The following is a 20,045-nucleotide window of genomic DNA, read 5'->3' on the forward strand; positions in this document are numbered from 1 at the left end:
TCTAACAATAGCAGTAAAATCAGATATATTTTAAGTGCATGCGTCTGAAGTGTCAATTGTCCATAAGTCACTATAAATAAACTTTTTACCCATGAAATGCTACTCAACGATGCAACAATAGTTTAAAATAAAATAAATTATAAGTGTATTCGTGTGAAATGCCCATGGTCCACAAGTTATTAAAGTACTTTATTTCTCAAGATAGAACCCTAAGTTTATTAAAACGATCTAATAATAGTAATAAAATCAGATCCATTTTTAGCTTATATGTCTGAAATACTCTAAGTCTATTTTTTACCTATGAGATGCCAGTTGAGACATAAAAGTCCTTTATTTCCCAACAGCTGAAACCTAAATTTGTTAAACAATCTGACAATAGTAATGGATTCAGATAAATATTACACCTTTTGTTTTTGAAACTCATATGGTCCATATGTTTCTCGAAATATAATTTTTAGTCATAAGACGCCAGTTGAGATATGAAAGTTCTTTTTTTTTCAAGATTGAAACCTAAGTTTCTTAAAACGAACCACCACTAGTAGTACAGTCAGATATATTTTAAGTGTATGAGTCTGAAATGCCTACTGTCGACAAGCTACTTAAAATATACTTTTACTCATAAATGCCACTTGAGACATGAAAGTACTTTGTAACACAAGAATGAAACCTTGGTTTCTAAGAACTACGTCACAATTGTAATAAAATCAGATAAATTTCATCTTTTGCATTTTAATTGCCCATGGGCTCCTAGTTACTCGGAATATAATTTTTAGCCATAAGCCGCCTGTTGAGATATGGATGTTCTTTATTTCTCAAGATTGAAATCTAATTTTCTTAGAACAATCCAATAATAGTAATAATAAAATCAGATGTATTTTAAGTGTACTTGTCTGAATTTTCAAATGTGTCCGTAAGTTACTCAAAATGTACCTTTTAACCAAAAACTCCTAATTGAGACGTGAAAGTACTTTATTTCTGAGGATTTAAACTTAAGCTTCCTAAATAGATCTAGCAATATTAATAAAATCAGATGTATTTCTTGTATATGTGTTTTAAATATCAATGGTCTACAAATTACCCAAAATCTAGAATTTAGCAATTGGATGCCACTTTAAGAATGAAAGCACTCTATTTCTTAAGATTGAAACCTAATTTTCTTAAGACGATCGAACAATAGTAATAATATCAGATATATCTTCAGTTTATGGCTCTGAAATTCACATGGTCCACAAGTTACTAAAAATATATTTTTTAGTCATAAGATACCAGCTGGAACATGAAAATATTTTATTTCCGAAAACGAGAACTTGACTTTTTTTTAAAGAAACGATTTAACAATAGCAACAAAATCAGATATATTTCAAGTGTATGCGACGGAAACTTCAATGTTTCACAAGTTACTTAAAATAAATATACTTTTTAGCTATAAGGTGCTAGTTGAGAAATGAATGTACTTTATTACTTAAGACTGGAACCTAAGTTTCTTAAAACGATCTAACAATAAAAATAAAATCAGACCTGTTTTAAGTTTTTGTCTCTGAAATGACCATGGTCCACAAGTTACTCGAAATATACTTATTAGTCATACGATGCCAGTTGAGACATGAAAATACTTTAATTCTCAAGATTGAAATCTAGCTTTTTTTAAATGTTCTAACAATAATAATAAAATCTGATATATTTTAAGTGTATGTGTCTGAAGTGTCTATGATCCTCAACTTAATTTAATATGCTTTTTACCCATAAGATGCCACTTGAGACATGAAAGTTCTTTATTCCTCAAAATCGAAACGTATGTTTCTTAAAACAATCTAACAATAGTAATACAATCAGATATATTTTAATTTATTGTTGTGAAATGTTGATGGTTACAAGTTAGTCGAAATATTCTTCATACCCATAAGATGCCACCTAAGACATGGAAGCACTTTATTTCTCAAAATTGAAACCTAACAATCTTAAAACGATCGAACTATAGCAATAAAATCAGATATATTTGTAGAGTATGCGTCTGAAATTCTCTAAATTTACTTTTTAACCATAAGATGTCAGGTGAAATAAAAGAAAACTTTGTTTTTCAAGAATGAAACCTAGACTTCTTAAAATGATCTAACAATAGTAATAAAATATCATATATTTTAATTGTATGCGTCAGAAATGTTAATTTTTCACAATTAACTCAAATTATACTTTTTAGATGCCACTTGGGACATGAAAGTACTTTATTAAGACTGAAACCTAATTTTTGTAAAACGATCTAACACTAGATATATTTTAAGTGTATTCGCCTGAAATTCTCCTTGGTCCACAAGTTGCTCGAAAAATACTTTTCAGAAATACAATACCAATTGAGACATGAATGTACTTTATTTGTCAAGATTGAAACCTACTTTTTTTAAACAATCTAACAATAGTAATAATTTCTTAAAAGGCAATTCTTCTTTGATATCCTAAAAATTAAAGAATCATAATAAAATAACATAAACGTACATTTTTTAATGAAATAATGTCAAATATAATATTAATTGTTATTAATATCGTTGAACAACTTCGTATGTTTAGAATCAGTTTCACAAAATAATTCATCATGTCTTCTCCTGACATGGTAGATATTCTCTTCTCTTGCTTCGTAATCAGTACAATATTCATTATTTGATTTTGGACCATACACAATCTTTATTGCAGCTTTATTTACAAGTTCATCGTGCGTTTCATCAATGGTATTATTGGATTCAATGACTCCATGTTTTGGTACAGCATCAATAACAGTGTTAACTTTCGCAGGTGCTTTGTTTTTAGCAGATTCGTCGTTATATTTGTTAGAGATATTATATGCTAGTGCCCTTTTTTATTTTACCTGCAATGTCATTGTCTGTTGCTACATTATTTTTAAATAGGTAACAGTTCCAACATGTAAATAAAATACCAATTTTTATACCTTTAAGATTGGTCATCGAACCGGATTGAACCGGAAAAGTGAAGAGTATTACAAGATTGTTTAAGAACCGGAAAAGTGAAGAGTATCAAGAGGTTTTCTAAGAACCAGAAAAGGGAAAAGTATCACAAGATTGCTTAAGAACCAGAGAAGTAAAGAGTATCATGAGATTGCGTAAATCTTTTCCTTTATTCAAATTTTAAATAAAACACCACGATTCCAGGTACTAGCACAATGTCTAATGATAATATCAAGTGTGCGCAAAGAGAAAGCTAGTTATTTGCATAATGAGACGATATTGCTAACATCAGTTAGTAAGACAATGCTACTTGCATAGTGAAAAAATATTGAAAGCATCAGTAGCGAAAGTTGCGGTCATAGGCAGCGGCATAGCGCTGCCAAAGTGAAGAGTGATGTTGGCACAATGTATTATATATTCATTTATTTCTTTTTGTCTTAGAACAGGGCATTTCTTATCGAAAGATATGTCATAGAAACTTCAAAAAGGGCTCATTTGATTGAAAATTGAAAGGGCTAGTGTCTTATTTAATAGTTAAAAGTGATTGGAGGGCAACTATCCCCTTCCACGCCTACTATTTCCCCAAACAACTCCAATCGAAATTTTTGAGATAGCCATTTTGTTCAAAGTAGTTAAAAGGTCTGGAAAGTATGTCTTTGAGGATGACAATCCCTCCCCCTACCACAGCCCTCAGGACAAGGGTTGTAAGTTATGCCCTTGGGGCATATAAGGTTTATATAGAAAGGATGATCGTGTAAACCTTGGAGGGGGCTCATTGGACTGTTTATCAGAAGTTCTAGTGCCTTTTGTAAGATTCAGAGTGATCGGAGGGTGGATAACCCCCTCCAATTACACCTCGTGTTTTCCAAAATGTATCTGATAGAAAATTTGAGATTGTTGTCGTAGAAACTTCGAAAACGGCTCATTCGAATTGAAATTGCAAGGGCTACTGCCCTTTTTAATAGTCAAAAGTGAATGGAGCAACAACCCCCCCCCCAGCCAATCAATTCCCAAAACACATCTAATCAAAATTCCAGAAACAGAAATAGACATGAGCAGGACTGATGAACCCCATGCCTTCTCAAGACCAGAACATAATTTGCAATTTATTGAAAACAAAATAAGTTTTAAATGCTTTCAATTTTTACTTTCATAAATAAAATATTATCAAAACTTTAAGGAATAAATATCAGCATATGTCACTTAAACTGACAATTCACGGTTATGTTTTTTTTCAGTAAAGCGCAACTTATGTTCCGGTCTTGAGGAGGCATGGGGGTTATCAGCCCTACTTATGTTAATTATTATTCATTCTGAGTTTGACTCTGCTACTTATTATAATTTCTGTTCGTTTTGAGTTTCATTTACTTATTGATAGTGGTTTGTGCTAGGTATACGCTTGGAGCATTAGTTAACTATATTTCTGCTCATTTTTGGCTAAATGGAGCTCTTTACTTTTCTTAGAAAAATTTATTTTGTGGAGGAATTTTTTTAATTAATTTATATAATGAGACAATAGGGATAACAACAGTTGGACAATCAAAAAATTGACAACATCATTTGACAATTCGTCGATTAGAAATGACAGGACCGTAGAATTCAATAAGCCATTACTACTATTCAACCACCTCAAGGCTCAAGGCTGAGACGATGAGAATGGCCATGCAGGCAAGCAGGATGACTAACTCCCTGGCTCGAGGAGTGCAACCTAGGATGTAAATGCATACAGGGTTGTTCCCACTCATCTGACATATATTCCTTCATCCTCACGCATCCTTTCAGAAAAAAAAACTTTAATCAAAGAATGGGTTTACTGTATATTTTCATCATAATTTCATCATAGATTCTTTCAAATGAAACAAAAAAAAAATGTCAGATAAGGTTTCTCGTCATGTTTATTTTCCCTTCAATATGACAGTAAAGCTTCATTGGAGTGTTAAATTTTGAAGCTAATCCTAGCTCTATATTATATTTTGAAATTCCATATTAACAGGACCTGGTTTTAGTTTCTAGTTTGTAACACTTATAAAAAGGATTTACTTAGTGTTTAACGCAAACTTTATATCTTCTTAATTGCAATTATACTTCATTTCAAGTTTTTCTTATGTGTTTTTTTATTCTCTTTGTATATTTTCATCGCGCTTTTTTTACCTTATGAATCCCCGTCTTCTGATTACATTTTACCTCTACCCAGTCGTTTTGATATATTTCCGATATTACCCCCTACATAAACTTAAACAACCCATTTTTTCGACGTAAAATTGTACCAGATAGTTTGTGGTACCGAGCCGCTAGTACAGAGCAATTTTTTTGAATGGGAAAAACTAGAGTTTTGTTACAAAGTAAAACATGCATGAAAGAATCTCCATTTTTTGTTGATTTCAAACTTGTAAAATTTATCAAGTTTAAACTTGCCAATTTAAATTTACTAACATAGTCGATTTTGTACCATTCTAGAATAATAGGAAAAGCATCCCCTACAATGATTCGATCTTGATGGGAATTGCGCCATTAAATTTTGGTTTTCTACAAGTTCAAAGAACGTCAAAAGGAAAACAGTTTTTCTCCATGGCTCCATCTTAGCCTATTCTTTACCTGAAAATCGGAGTTTCTAAAATTGTTCTTTTGATTAACACAAAATTATGGAGATTACAAGCCTTTTGAAAACTTTCAGCATTGTTTTCACACTGGTACGTCAAAAAAAATCTCAAACTAACTCGGAAAATTTAAAAACGGTTTTTGCTTGTAAAAAATTCAGATATCGACAATATTTTGATTTCTATTTTGCTAATCAAATGTTATTTCCTATTTATGCAGTATCGATTGGATCCAATTTCTTTTTATAATATCAATGGACGGGGCCAAACAGGGTTATGGCCCCCCAGTTTAGCACTTATCTTTCTATTGGTTGACAAGATGTAAGGCATATATTCTTGTAAGTTTTTCTTTATCCAACTTACTCCCAGTTAATGATAGTGTTTACCTTTTGCTACAGCAATCGGAAAAGTTTAACTTTCTATAGCTCCATGACAGTATTTTTTTTTCGCTTATTTTCTGCTGATTTTTTACACGTGTTTCTTATTTTCAAACATAGTGCCCGCTAAGCGTTAAAAATACATAGCTGCATATGAAGGTCGTTTTAATTAGAAATAATATCTCGGGTTTTCCCAATTTTAACACATATATCGTTGTGTAAATTTCAGCTTAATCAATTTAAAAAAAAAAAAAAATCAGATTTCATTTTTATTGTCCTTGGTACTTTAAGAGCCCCCTAGCGGAATTTTTTTGCTCCTAGCTACGAAAATGTGAAATTTTGTATGTTTTATGTCACAGTTGCGTATTTACTTTATGTTTTTGTTAATTTTTTTTTTGGTTGGGTGTTGATGTTTGTTATTTTTTGATTTTTTTTTTTTTTTTTTTAATGTAATTGCATCGATCTAATGGTTGCAGAATTTTGGGAGAATTCTGATTCGAATTTAAATCACCAGGAAACAGGATGGCACAAATAAATCATGTGTTGCTTGAAGAGATACTTTCAGTATAAATTGTAAATAATTTTATAACATTGAATTGTCACTTCTTTTATGAATAATAATTTCTTCAAAAAACCTTTGAAACCAAGATTATATCACACACAAAATACTTTATAGAACATTGACTAGTTTAAAAGAATACAAGTTTTGTTTTTACAGGAGAAATGTGATATTAAAGTGTTTAATTATTTTCTCTTTGACCAAGGTGGTTGTTTTGTATTTATTTACAACATAAATTAAACCAAGCTTATTAAATTTTATTTAAATCCGAACGGTCCCACTAACCCGTGTTGGTATATTGATGAATCTTCTTTAATACAAATGCATTAGAAACATCCTTCATCTCTGAGGAACATTTCCGCAAGAGAACTAACCTAATGATTTTCTCTTCAGGATTCACGCTTGGAATTCCAGATACTGTGATGGGCCTCACGTTTGTTGCTGCTGGAGCCAGTATTCCGGATATTCTTTCCAGTCTTGCTGTTGCTAGGGATGGTGAGATTGCTTAAAATCGATTTCTATAATTTTATTTAATCTGAGTTGTAGTAATAATTCCAGCTAAAGGTTTACCTATGTACTTTTTCACAGTTGTACGTTTACCTATGGTTACCTATGAACTTTATGTATTTTTGATAAGCATTCTTAGGAGCGTCGAGCACCTTATATGAACATTCAAAGATTTATAATTCTGTTAAATCTAGTTTTTTTTCTTTCTTTTTTTATCTTCCAAGCGTTAGACGAAGGGACCCTTGCTCTCGATGCTTTAAATACCTTTAGCTTTTGAAAAAAAAAAAAAAATGTAATTCCGATACATTTTTCATGTTGCCATCCCAAAATGAAAGATCTACAGTTGTTATGGTTTTATACTTTTAAGTCGAAGTGAAAGTAAGGATTTAGAGGTTTATACAGTTCTTGGGATATATGAAAAATATTGCTGATTCGTTATATTTATTCCAATCACGATTTACTTAATTCAGTTTCTTGTATAGCTTCTTATAAAAACAGAAAACGTCAACAATGCTTCTATAATAAACCATTGATCGTACTCTGTTATGTCTTATAGAAACTATAATCTTTTTTTTGAACCAATTATCATTTGAAACATCTTAACTTAGTTAAAGAAAATGCACTTCAATCAACTCTTCCATTCTTGTGATAATTTTAAAAATACTTTTTATCCCAGTTACCGTTGGCGTTGAGCGGTCGTTCTTTAGGTATTAAAAAAAAAAACTTTTGCGCAAGAGCAGGGGATTCAGGAGGTGACAGCCCAGTGGCGGATTCAGGGGGAGAGGGGGTGCGGTCCCCCTAGATTAGTTTAAAGTAGTTTAATTTTCTTAATTAACGCAAGTTTGCGTTAATTAAACTTGCTCCTAACGTAAGTTTATCAGATCAACCTATTTGCCCCCCCCCCTAAACGAATCGTGAATCCGCCCCTGTGACAACCCTCTCATGCATGGAATAATTTCTGTTCATTTGAAGTTTTAATGTGGTGTTTTGCTTTCATTTGATAAAACTGTTTTTTTATTATTTAATTTATGTTCCTACCCGGGGCTATCATAGATATAGTGAGTGCTACTGCTCCATCAAATTCGACTGTTCGCCTATCAATGCTTCGAGAAAAAGTACTTTTTTACTATATTTTCAACGTAAATTATACTTGTTCAAAATTAAATACCGACTCCACAGTAAGAAGAGAGCTTATATAAGTCAGATTTTAAATTTTCAATCACCTGAATTTTCCCTGTATTCATCATTATGGCAAAAGCCATAAAGCTTATTGGCAAGTATTTTTTTTGTATTGTTTTTGTTTGTTAAATAAATAAATTCTCTCTCTCTCTCTACAAAAAAAACACCTCTCATAGAAAGTTTGAACACATGGGCGTAACCAGTAGGAGTAGAGAGGGAGGTGCTACTCCGATTTCCCACCCGTGCTGCCACCTACAACTTTTTTGCACACCAAATATGGACATAGAGTCCCTAGAGAGAACATGTGGTTAATGGGGTCAATGACCTCTTTTTTCCAAGGTCGATGGTCAATTTATTTGATGTTTTTCATGGATGTCAACAGTAATTTATGGATGTTTTTATGGTTTTTGTCAGTGAGAATGAAAAAACAGGAACTTTCTCACATTTATGTCTGTTTTTATGGTTTTTGTCAGTGAGAATGGAAAAACAGGAACTTTCTCACATTTATGTCTGTTTTATGGCTTTTGTCAGTGAGAATGGAAAAACAGGAACTTTCTCACTTTCATGGATTATTGAGTCATTAATCAAATTGTTTCCGGGCAAGGTTAATTAATGTCTGACAGATGACGTCAAGTTAATTTATGTCTTTGATGTATTTCCAAAGAGAATGTTTCCAGGGCAAAGTTTAGATCACACATGACAGATGATGTCGTGATTGATTGATTGACATGAAAGGGGAATTAATTTGTAGTTTCTAAAGAGAATTGATTCACGAAAGGGGAATTAATTTGTTGTTTCTAAAGAGAACTGTCTCCGAGCGAATGTTTTGATCTTAGCGATGAAGTGATTAGCGCGCGAAAGGGTTTCTTTGTAATTTCAAATGTGTCAGCGCAGAGATGCCAAACAAAAGGAACACGCTGAAATTACGTTTAGGGATTATTTGGGCGAAGCCGTTTTAGCCATTTTATGGAATTATTTCGGCGAAACAGTTAGAGACATTTTAAAAGATGATTTAAAAGATGATTTTAGAAGAGAATTTAAGGTGAAACTCTGTGGTCGTTATAATACACAAGTTGTATTTTAACAGTGTCGTGAGGTCCCCTACCACAACCCCAAAGGGTTCCGATCCCCCCACCCCAACCCCGAAGGAAGCCCCCCGTCCGCAAAGGGCCCCCCGGCTCCCAAAGGACCCTCGGCCCCCCAAAAGCTCCAGAGCCTCCATTTTAATATTTTTTTGAGGCTTTATTATATCTTTTCAGAACAAATTATTATTTTAGGGAATAATTTCGGCAAAACACTTAGAGACATTTTAAAAGATGATTTTTGAAGAGATTTTAGAGGAGAATTTGAGGGTGAAGCTCTGTAGTCGTTATAATACACAAGTTCCATTTGAAAAGTGTTGTGAGGTCCTTTACTTCAACCCCAAAGGGTTCCGATTCCCCTAACCCAACCCCGAAGGAAGCCCCCGGTTCACAAAAGTACCCCCAGCTCCCAAAGGACCACCCCGCCCACAAGGGTCCCACAGACCCACAAAGGCCCACCCCCGACCCCGTCTTATATTGATGTGTGTTGTCGGAAACCTATGATTTGGGGTGTAAGGGTTGCTATTTTTGACTTTTCTGAGTTGGATTTCTTAGTCTTTCATAGGTATGTGTTGTCTGAAACCTATGATTTGGGATGGATGGTTTGCTATTTTTTACTTTTCTGAGCTGGATTTCTTACCCTTTCATAGGTGTGTGTTGTCAGAAAATTATGATTTGGGATGTGTAGTTTACAAGTTGGACTTTTCAGAGCTAGGATTCTTAGTCTCTCACAGGCGTTTGCTGTCTGAAACCTATAGTTTGGGATGAGTAGTTTGCTATTTTTGACTTTTCTGAGCTAGGCTTCCTAGCCTTTCATAGCTGTGTGTTGTCAGAAACTTATGATTTGGGATATGTAAATTACTATTTTTGACTTTTCTGAGCTAGATTTCTTAGCCTTTCATAGGTGTTTGATGTCTGAAACCTTTAGTTTGGGATGAGTAGTTTGCTTTTGGACTTTTCTGAGCTGGATTTCTTAGCCTTTCGTAGGTGTGTGTTGACTGAAAATTATGATTTGGGATGGTTAATTTGCTATTTCCGGCTTTTATTAGCTAGGTTTCTTAGCCTTTCATAGGTGTGTCATGTCAGAAAATTATGATTTGGGATGTATAGTTTGCTATTTGAACTTTCCAGAGCTAGGATTCTTAGTCCCTCATAGGTGTTTGTTGTCTGAAACCTATAGTTTGGGATGAGTAGTTTGCTATTTTTGACTTTTCTGAGCTGGATTTCTTACCCTTTCATAGGTATGTGTTGTCAGAAAATTATGATTTGGGATGTGTAGTTTTCTAGTTGGACTTTTCAGAGCTAGGATTCTTAGTCTCTCATAAGCGTTTCTTGTCTGAAACCTATAGTTTGGGATGAATAGTTTGCTATTTCAGGCTTTTATGAGCTAGGTTTCTTAGTATTTCGTAGGTGTGTGTTGTCTGAAACTTATGATTTGGGATATGTAAATTACTATTTCAGGCTTTTCTGAGATAGATTTCCTAGTCTTTCGTTGGTGTGTGTTGTCTGAAACCTATGATTTGGGATGGGTGGATTGCTATTTTGACTTTTCTGAGCTAGATTTCTTAGCCTTTCTTAGGTGTGTGTTGTCAGAAAATTATGATTTGGGATGTGTAGTTTGCTATTTCAGGCTTTTCTGAGCTAAGGTTTCTTAGCCTTTCGTAGGTGTCTGTTGACTGAAACTTATGATTTGGGATGTGTAGTTGGCTATTTCCGACTTTTCATAACCAGATTTCTTAGTATTTCGTAGGTGTGTGGTGTCTGAAACCTATGATTTGGGATGTGTGGGTTGCTATTTTTTGACTTTTCAGAGCTGGATTTCTTAGCCTTTCGTAGGTGTGTGTTGACTGAAACCTATGATTTGGGATGGTTAATTTGCTATTTTTGACTTTTCTGAGCTAGATTTCTTAGCCTTTCATAGGTGTGTGCTTTCAGAAAAATTATAATTTGGGAGGTGTAGTTTGCTTTTTGGACTTTTCAGAGCTAGGATTCTTAGTCACTCATAGGTGTTTGTTGTCTGAAACTTCGAGTTTGGGATGAGTAGTTGGCTATTTCAGACTTTTCTGAGCTAAGGTTTCTTAGTATCTCTTAGGTGAGTGTTGTCTGAAACTTATGATTTGGGATATGTAAATTACTATTTCGGGCTTTTCTGAGTTGGATTTCTTAGTCTTTCATAGGTGTGTGGTGTCTGAAACTTATGATTTGGGATGAGTGGTTTGCTTTTTGGACTTTTCTGAGAAGGATTTCTTAGACTTTCGTAGGTGTGTTTTGACTGAAACCTATGATTTGGGATGTTTAGTTTGCTATTTTCGACTTTTCTGAGCTAGGTTTCTTAGCCTTTCATAGGTCTATGTTGTCAGAAAATTATGATTTGGGATGTGTAGTTTGCTATTTCAGGCTTTTCTGAGCTAAGGTTTCTTAGTATTTCGTAGGTGAATGATGTCTGAAACCAATAGTTTGGGATGAGTAGTTTGCTATTTTTGACTTTTCTGAGATAGGTTTCTTAGCCTTTCGTTGGTGTATGTTGACTGAAACTTATGATTTGGGATATGTAATTTGCTATTTCCTACTTTTCATAACCAGATTTATTAGTCTTTCGTAGGTGTGTGGTGTCTGAAACCTATGATTTGGGATGTGTAGTTTGCTATTTTTTTACTTTTCTTAGCTGGATTTCTTAGCCTTTAATAGGTGTGTGTTGACTGAAACCTATGATTTGGGATGGTTAATGTGCTATTTTTGACTTTTCTGAGCTAGATTTCTTAGCCTTTCATAGGTGTGTGCTTTCAGAAAAATTATAATTTGGGAGGTGTAGTTTGCTTTTTGGACTTTTCAGAGCTAGGATTCTTAGTCACTCATAGGTGTTTGTTGTCTGAAACTTCGAGTTTGGGATGAGTAGTTTGCTATTTCAGGCTTTTCTGAGCTAAGGTTTCTAAAGTCTTTCATAGGTGAATGTTGTCTAAAACCTATGATTGGGAATGGTTAATTTGCTATTTCCGGCTTTTATTAGCTAGGTTTCATAGTCTTTCATAGGTGTGTGTTGTCAGAAAATTATGAATTGGGATGTGTAGTTTGCTGTTTGGACTTTTAAGAGCTAGGATTCTTAGTCCATCATAGGTGTTTTTTGTCCGATACCAATAATTTGGGATGAGTAGTTTGCTATTTCCGGCTTTTCTGAGCTAGATTTCTTAGCCGTTCATAGGTATGTGTTGTCTGAAACTTATGATTTGGGATATGTAAATTACTATTTCGGGGTTTTCTGAGTTGGACACTTCTAAATTTTTCCGTAGAAGATAGGAAAAGTTATACTATGTTTGTAATTATTTTCCATGAAGATAAAAAGTTTCACTTTAATTCTAAATTTTCTTAAATTCAATTCCGACCTTTCTCAAAAAGATAAAAAAAAATTAAAGTTCTGTTCCAAATATTTTCCCGGAAGAAGAAAAGTTCAACTTCGATTCTGAATTTTCTCAATGAAAATGAAATAAGTTATTGATCAAATCTATTTTCCCAAAATAATATAAAAATTTCCACTTCAGTTCAGATTTTTTTTCTCAAAGAGATGAAGAAATTTAAAGTTCTGTTCCAAATTTTACAAAGAAGATAGGAAAAGTTATACTTTGATCGTGAATATTCGAGTTCTATTCTGAATTTTACCAAAGAACACAATTCAATTCTAATTTCCCCAATAAAAAATTTTAAAGTTCAATTCTAAATTTTTCGGTGGAAGATAGAAAAAGCAATACCATACTTGTGAATATTTTCCCATAAGATAAAAAGTTATAGTTCAATTTAAAATTTTCTCAACGAAGTGAAGAAGAATTCAAGTTCTCTTCTGAATTTTACCAAAGAACACATTTCAATTCTAATTTCAACAGAGAAAACAAAAATCTTCCACTTCAGTTCCTTATTTCACAAAGACATAAAGAAATTTAAAGTTCAAGTCTAAATTTTTCGGTGGAAGATAGAAAAAGTAATACCATACTTGTGAATATTTTCCCGGAAGATAAAAAGTTCTAGTTCAATTTAAAATTTTCTCAACGAAGTGAAGAAAAGTTCAAGTTCTCTTCTGAACTTTACCAAACAACACACTTCAATTCTAATTTCTCCAGAGAAAATAAAAATCTTACACTTCAGTTTTAAGTTCCCCAAAGAAATAATGAAATTTAAAGTTCTATTCTAAATTTTTAGATGGAAGATAGAAAAAGTAATACTATCACTGCGATTGTTTTCCATGATGATCAAAAGCTTCACTTTATTTATAATTTTTCTTAAATTCAGTTCTGATTTTTCTCAAAGAGATGAAAAATTTAAAGTTCTGTTCAAAATTTTTCATAGAAGATAGAAAAAGTTATACATTGATTGTGAATATTCAACATGAAGATAAGGAACTCCAATTTAATTCTGAGTTTTCTCGAAGAAGTGTAAATTGTTCAAGTTCTCTTCTGAATTTTATTAAAGAAGAGAAAAAAGTTAACACAACTCTGAATTTTACCAATGAAAATGAAATAACCTTCCACTTCAGTTCATAATTTCTCAAAGACATAAAAAATTTAAAGTTCAGTTCTAAATTTTTCTGTAGAAGATAGGAAAAGTTATACTATGATTGTGATTATTTTCCAGTGAAGATAAAAAGTTCCACTTTAATTCTAATTTTCTTAAGTTCACTACCGATTTTTTGCAAAGAGATGAAAAATTAAAGTTCTGTTCCAAATTTTTCATAGAAGATAGAAAAAGTTATACATTGACTTGAATCTTCGACATGAAGATAAGGAGCATCACTATAATTCTGAGTTTTCTCGAAGAAGTGCAAAATGTTCAAGTTCTCTTCTGAATTTTCTTAAAGAAGTGAAAAAAGTTAACTCAATTCTGAATTTTACCAATGAAAATGAAAAAAGCTTCCACTTCAGTTCTTAATTTTTCAAAGACATAAAACATTCAAAGTTCTCTTCTAATTTTTCCAAGAAAATAAAAAGGCTCCACTTCAGTTCTGGTTTTTGTCTCAAAGAGATGAAAAATTTAAAGATCTTTTCTAATTTTAAATCAAATTTTAACTCCTTTTGTCACATGGATTTACCCATCAAATTTTTAAATTAGAAAATGAGTGACTCGTTCTATTATTAAAGACAATCGTTCAAACTTGTTCATCTAACCTTCAAAACAATAGGTTAGGTTAGGTATAAGTAAATATTAATAAATAAATAGAAACATTTCTACATGTTTAAGTTAGTTTAGGTTAGGTTAACTTATCATGAGTGCTCATGATAAGTTAACCTAACCTTTTCCGGCGAGTATGGTTAGGCTAGGTTAGACTAGATTAAGTTAGGTTAGATTAGGTTAGGTTAGCCTACGTACGCTTCACTTAGGTTAGCTTAGGTTAGGTGAGAGACATACAAAAAGTTAGGTGTATGATTAGGTTAGGTTAGATTAAGTTAGGTTAGGCTAGGTTAGCCTACGTACGCGCGCGTACGTAGGCTAACCTAGCCTAACCTAACTTAACCTAACCTAATCATACACCTAACTTTTTGCATGTCTCTCACCTAACCTAAGCTAACCTAAGTGAAGCGTACGTAGGCTAACCTAACCTAATCTAACCTAACTTAATCTAGTCTAGCCTAACCTAACCATACTCGCCGGAAAAGGTTAGGTTAACTTATCATGAGCACTCATGATAAGTTAACCTAACCTAACCTAACTTAAAAATGTAGAAATGTTTCTATTTATTTATTAATATTTACTTAAACCTAACCTAACCTATTGTTTTGAAGGTTAGATGAACGAGTTTGAACGATTCTCTTTAATAATAGAACGAGTCACTCATTTTCTAATTTAAAAATTTGATGGGTAAATCCATATGACAAAGGGAGCTAAAATTTAATTTAAAATTAGAAAAGAACTTTAAATTTTTCATCTCTTTGAGAAAAAACCAGAACTGAAGTGGAGCCTTTTTATTCTCTTGGAAAAATTAGAAGAGAACTTTGAATTTTTTATGTCTTTGAGGAATTAAGAACTGAAGTGGAAGCTTTTTTCATTTTCATTGGTAAAATTCAGAATTGAGCTATTTTTTTTCACTTCTTTAAGAAAATTCAGAAGAGAACTTGAACATTTTGTACTTCTTCGAGAAAACTCAGAATTATAGTGATGGTCCTTATCTTCATGTCGAATATTCAAGTCAATGTATAACTTTTTCTATCTTCTATGAAAAATTTGGAACAGAACTTTAAATTTTTCATCTCTTTGCAAAAAATCGGTAGTGAACTTAAGAAAATTAGAATTAAAGTGGAACTTTTTATCTTCACTGGAAAATAATCACAATCATAGTATAACTTTTCCTATCTTCTAGAGAAAAATTTAGAACTGAACTTTAAATTTTTTATGTCTTTGAGAAATTAAGAACTGAAGTGGAAGGTTTTTTCATTTTCATTGGTAAAATTCAGAATTGAGTTAACTTTTTTCTCTTCTTTAAGAAAATTCAGAAGAGAACTTGAACAATTTACACTTCTTCGAGAAAACTCAGAATTAAATTGGAGTTCCTTATCTTCATGTTGAATATTCACAATCAATGTATAACTTTTTCTATCTTCTATGAAAAATTTGGAACAGTATTTTAAATTTTTCATCTCTTCGAGCCAGATCTGAACTAAAGTGGAAAATTTTTATATTATTTGGAAAAATAGAAGTGATCAATGACTAATTTCTTTTTCATTGAGAAAATTCAGAAGAGGACTTGAACTTTCCTTCACTTCGTTGAGAAAATTTTAAATTGAACTAGAACTTTTTATCTTCCATGAAAATATTCACAAGTATGGTATTACTTTTTCTATCTTCCACCGAAAAATTTAGAATTGAACTTTGAATTTCTTTATGTCCTTGTGAATTATATTACTGACGTGGAATATTTTTATTTTCTCTGGTGAAATTAGAATTGAATTGTGTTCTTTCTTAAAATTCAGAAGCGAACTAGAATTATTCTTCGCTTCAATGAGAAAATTTTAAATAGAACTAGAACTTTTTATCTTCTGGGAAAATATTCACAAGTATGGTATTACTTTTTCTATCTTCAACCGAAAAATTTAGAATTGAACTTTAAAATTTTTTATTGGGGAAATTAGAATAGAATTATGTTCTTTGGTAAAATTCAGAATAGAACTTGAATATTCACGATCAAAGTATAACTTTTCCTGTCTTCTATGAAAAATTTGGAACAGAAATATAAATTTCTTCATCTCTTTGCGAAAAAAAATCTGAACTGAAGTGGAAATTTTTATATTATTTTGGGAAAATAGATTTGATCAATAACTTATTTCATTTTCATTGAGAAAATTCAGAATCGAAGTTGAACTTTTCTTCTTCCGGGAAAATATTTGGAACAGAACTTTAATTTTTTTCATCTCTTTGAGAAAGGTCGAAATTGAAGTTAAGAAAATTTAGAATTAAAGTGAAACTTTTTATCTTCATGGAAAATAATTACAAACATAGTATAACTTTTCCTATCTTCTACGGAAAAATTTAGAAGTGTCCAACTCAGAAAACCCCGAAATAGTAATTTACATATCCCAAATCATAAGTTTCAGACAACACATACCTATGAACGGCTAAGAAATCTAGCTCAGAAAAGCCGGAAATAGCAAACTACTCATCCCTAACAATTGGTTTCTGACACCAAACACCTGTGATGGACTAAGAATCCTAGCTCTGAAAAGTCCAAATAGCAAACTACACATCCCAAATCATAATTTTCTGACAACACACACCTATGAAAGGCTATGAAACCTAGCTAATAAAAGCCGGAAATAGCAAATAAACCATCCCCAATCATAGGTTTTAGACAACATTCACCTATGAAAGACTTTAGAAACCTTAGCTCAGAAAAGCCTGAAATAGCAAACTACTCATCCCAAACTCGAAGTTTCAGACAACAAACACCTATGAGTGACTAAGAATCCTAGCTCTGAATAGTCCAAAAAGCAAACAACACCTCCCAAATCATAATTTTCTGACAACACACACCTACGAAAGGCTAAGAAATCAAGCTCAGAAAAGTAAAAAATAGCAAACCACTCAACCCAAATCATAGGTTTCAGACACCACACACCTACAAAAAACTAATAAATCTGGTTATGAAAAGTCAGAAATAGCAAATTACATATCCCAAATCATAAGTTTCAGTCAACATACACCAACGAAAGACTAAGAAACCTAGCTCAGAAAAGTCAAAAATAGCAAAATACTCATCCCAAACTATTGGTTTCAGACAACATTCACCTATGAAATACTAGGAAACCCTAGCTCAGAAAAGCCTGAAATAGCAAACTACACATCCCAAATCATAATTTTCTGACAACACATACCTATGAAAGGCTAAGAAACCTAGCTCAGAAAAGTCAAAAATAGCAAACTACACATCCCAAATCATAGGTTTCAGTCAACACACACCTACGAATGGCTCAGAAATCCAGCTCAGAAAAGTCCAAAAAGCAAACCTCTCTTACCAAATCATAGGTTTGAGTCAACACACAACTATGAAAGACTAAGAAATCTAACTCAGAAAAGCCCGAAATAGTAATTTATATATCCAAAATCATAAATTTCAGAGAACATTCACCTACGAAATACTAAGAAACCTTAGCTCAGAAAAGTCTGAAATAGCCAACTACTCATCCCAAACTCGAAGTTTCAGACAACAAACACCTATGCGTGACTAAGAATCCTAGCTCTGAAAAGTCCAAAAATCAAACTACACCTCCCAAATCATAATTTTTCTGAAAGCACACACCTATGAAAGGCTAAGAAATCTAGCTCAGAAAAGTCAAAAATAGCAAATTAACCATCCCAAATCATAGGTTTCAGTCAACACACACCTACGAAAGGCTAAGAAATCCAGTTCTGAAAAGTCAAAAAATAGCAACCCACACATCCCAAATCATAGGTTTCAGACACCACACACCTACGAAATACTAAGAAATCTGGTTATGAAAAGTCAGAAATAGCAAATTACATATCCCAAATCATAAGTTTCAGTCAACACACACCTACGAAAAGCTAAGAAACCTTAGCTCAGAAAAGCCTGAAATAGCAAACTACCCATCCCAAATCATAATTTTCTGACAACACACACCTATGAAAGGCTAAGAAACCTAGCTCAGAAAAGTCAAAAATAGCAATCCACCCATCCCAAATCATAGGTTTCAGACAAAACACAACAACGAAAGACTAGGAAATCTATCTCAGAAAAGCCCGAAATAGTAATTTACATATCCCAAATCATAAGTTTCAGACAACACACACCTACGAAATACTAGGAAACCTAGCTCATAAAAGCCTGAAATAGCAAACTATTCATCCCAAACTATAGGTTTCAGATACGAAACGCTTATGAGAGACTAAGAATCCTAGCTCTGAAAAGTCCAACTAGAAAACTACACATCCCAAATCATAATTTTCTGACAACACACACCTATGAAAGGGTAAGAAATCCAGCTCAGAAAAGTCAAAAATAGCAAACTACTCATCCCAAACTATAGGTTTCAGACAACAAACACCTATGAGGGACTAAGAATCCTAGCTCTGGAAAGTTCAAATAGCAAACTATACATCCCAAATCATAATTTTCTGACATGACACACCTATGAAAGGCTAAGAAACCTAGCTAATAAAAGCCGGAAATAGCAAATTAACCATCCCAAATCATAAGTTTCAGTCAACACACACCTACGAAAGGCTAAGAAATCCAGCTCAGAAAAGTCCAAAGGCAAACTACTCATCCCAAACTAAAGGTTTCAGACATCAAACACCTATGAAAGGCTAAGAAATCTAGCTCAGAAAAGTCAAAAATAGTAATTTACATATCCCAAATCATAAGTTTCTGACAACACACAGCTATGAAAGGCTAGGAAGCCTAGCTCAGAAAAGTCAAAAATAGCAAACTACTCATCCCAAACTATAGGTTTCAGACAGCAAACGCCTATGAGAGACTAAGAATCCTAGCTCTGAAAAGTCCAACTTGTAAACTACACATCCCAAATCATAATTTTCTGACAACACACACCTATGAAAGTGTAAGAAATCCAGCTCAGAAAAGTCAAAAATAGCAAACAATCCATCCCAAATCATAGGTTTCAGACAACACATACCTATGAAAGACTAAGAAATCCAACTCAGAAATGTCAAAAATAGCAACCCTTACACCCCAAATCCTAGGTTTTCGAAAACCCACCACAATAACCTCTGGGGTCCGCGGTCGGTCTGTGCGGGTCTGTGGGACCCTTGAGGGACGGTTGGTCCTTCGGGTGCTTAGGGGATCTTTGTGAACGAGGGGCTTCCTTCGGGGTTGGGGTAGGGGATTTGAGCCCTTTTGGGTTATGTTAGGGGATCTCAAGACACTGTTCAAATGGAACTTTTGTTTTATAACTACCAGAGAATTTCACCCTCAAATCCTCTTTTAAAATCTCTTCAAAAATCATCTTTTAAAATGTCTCTAACTGTTTCGCCGAAATAATTCCCTAAAATAATAATATGTTCTGAAAAGATATAATATAGCCTTAAAAAAGTATTAAAAAATAGGGGCTCAGGGGCCTTTGGGGCGCCGGGGACCCTTTGGGAGCCCGGGGGAACTTTGAGGACCGGTAGCTTCCTTCGGGGTTGGGGTGGGGGGATCGGAACCCTTTGGGGTTGTGGTAGAGGACCTCACAACACTTTTAAAATACAACTTGTGTATTATAACGACCACAGAGTTTCACCTTAAATTCTCTTCTAAAATCATCTTTTAAATCATCTTTTAAAATGTCTCTAAC

The 20,045-nt window shown here is 33.2% G+C and overlaps 1 protein-coding gene across 1 annotated transcript in view; it reads left to right on the forward strand.

Moving 5' to 3' along the window:
- The window catches only part of LOC148953059 (putative sodium/potassium/calcium exchanger CG1090), a 138,668-nt gene that overhangs the window by 88,563 nt on the left and 30,060 nt on the right, over positions 1 to 20,045 (forward strand). Inside the window, exon 6 of the mRNA XM_089088273.1 lies at positions 6,881 to 6,982. Coding sequence (XP_088944399.1) covers positions 6,881 to 6,982 — 102 coding nt within the window. The remainder of the gene's footprint in view (positions 1 to 6,880; positions 6,983 to 20,045) is intronic.

Source organism: Artemia sp. Qi Xiang Cuo, chromosome 4 (genome assembly GCF_049724085.1).
Source record: "Artemia sp. Qi Xiang Cuo chromosome 4, ASM4972408v1, whole genome shotgun sequence".
Lineage (NCBI taxonomy): Eukaryota > Metazoa > Arthropoda > Branchiopoda > Anostraca > Artemiidae > Artemia > Artemia sp. Qi Xiang Cuo.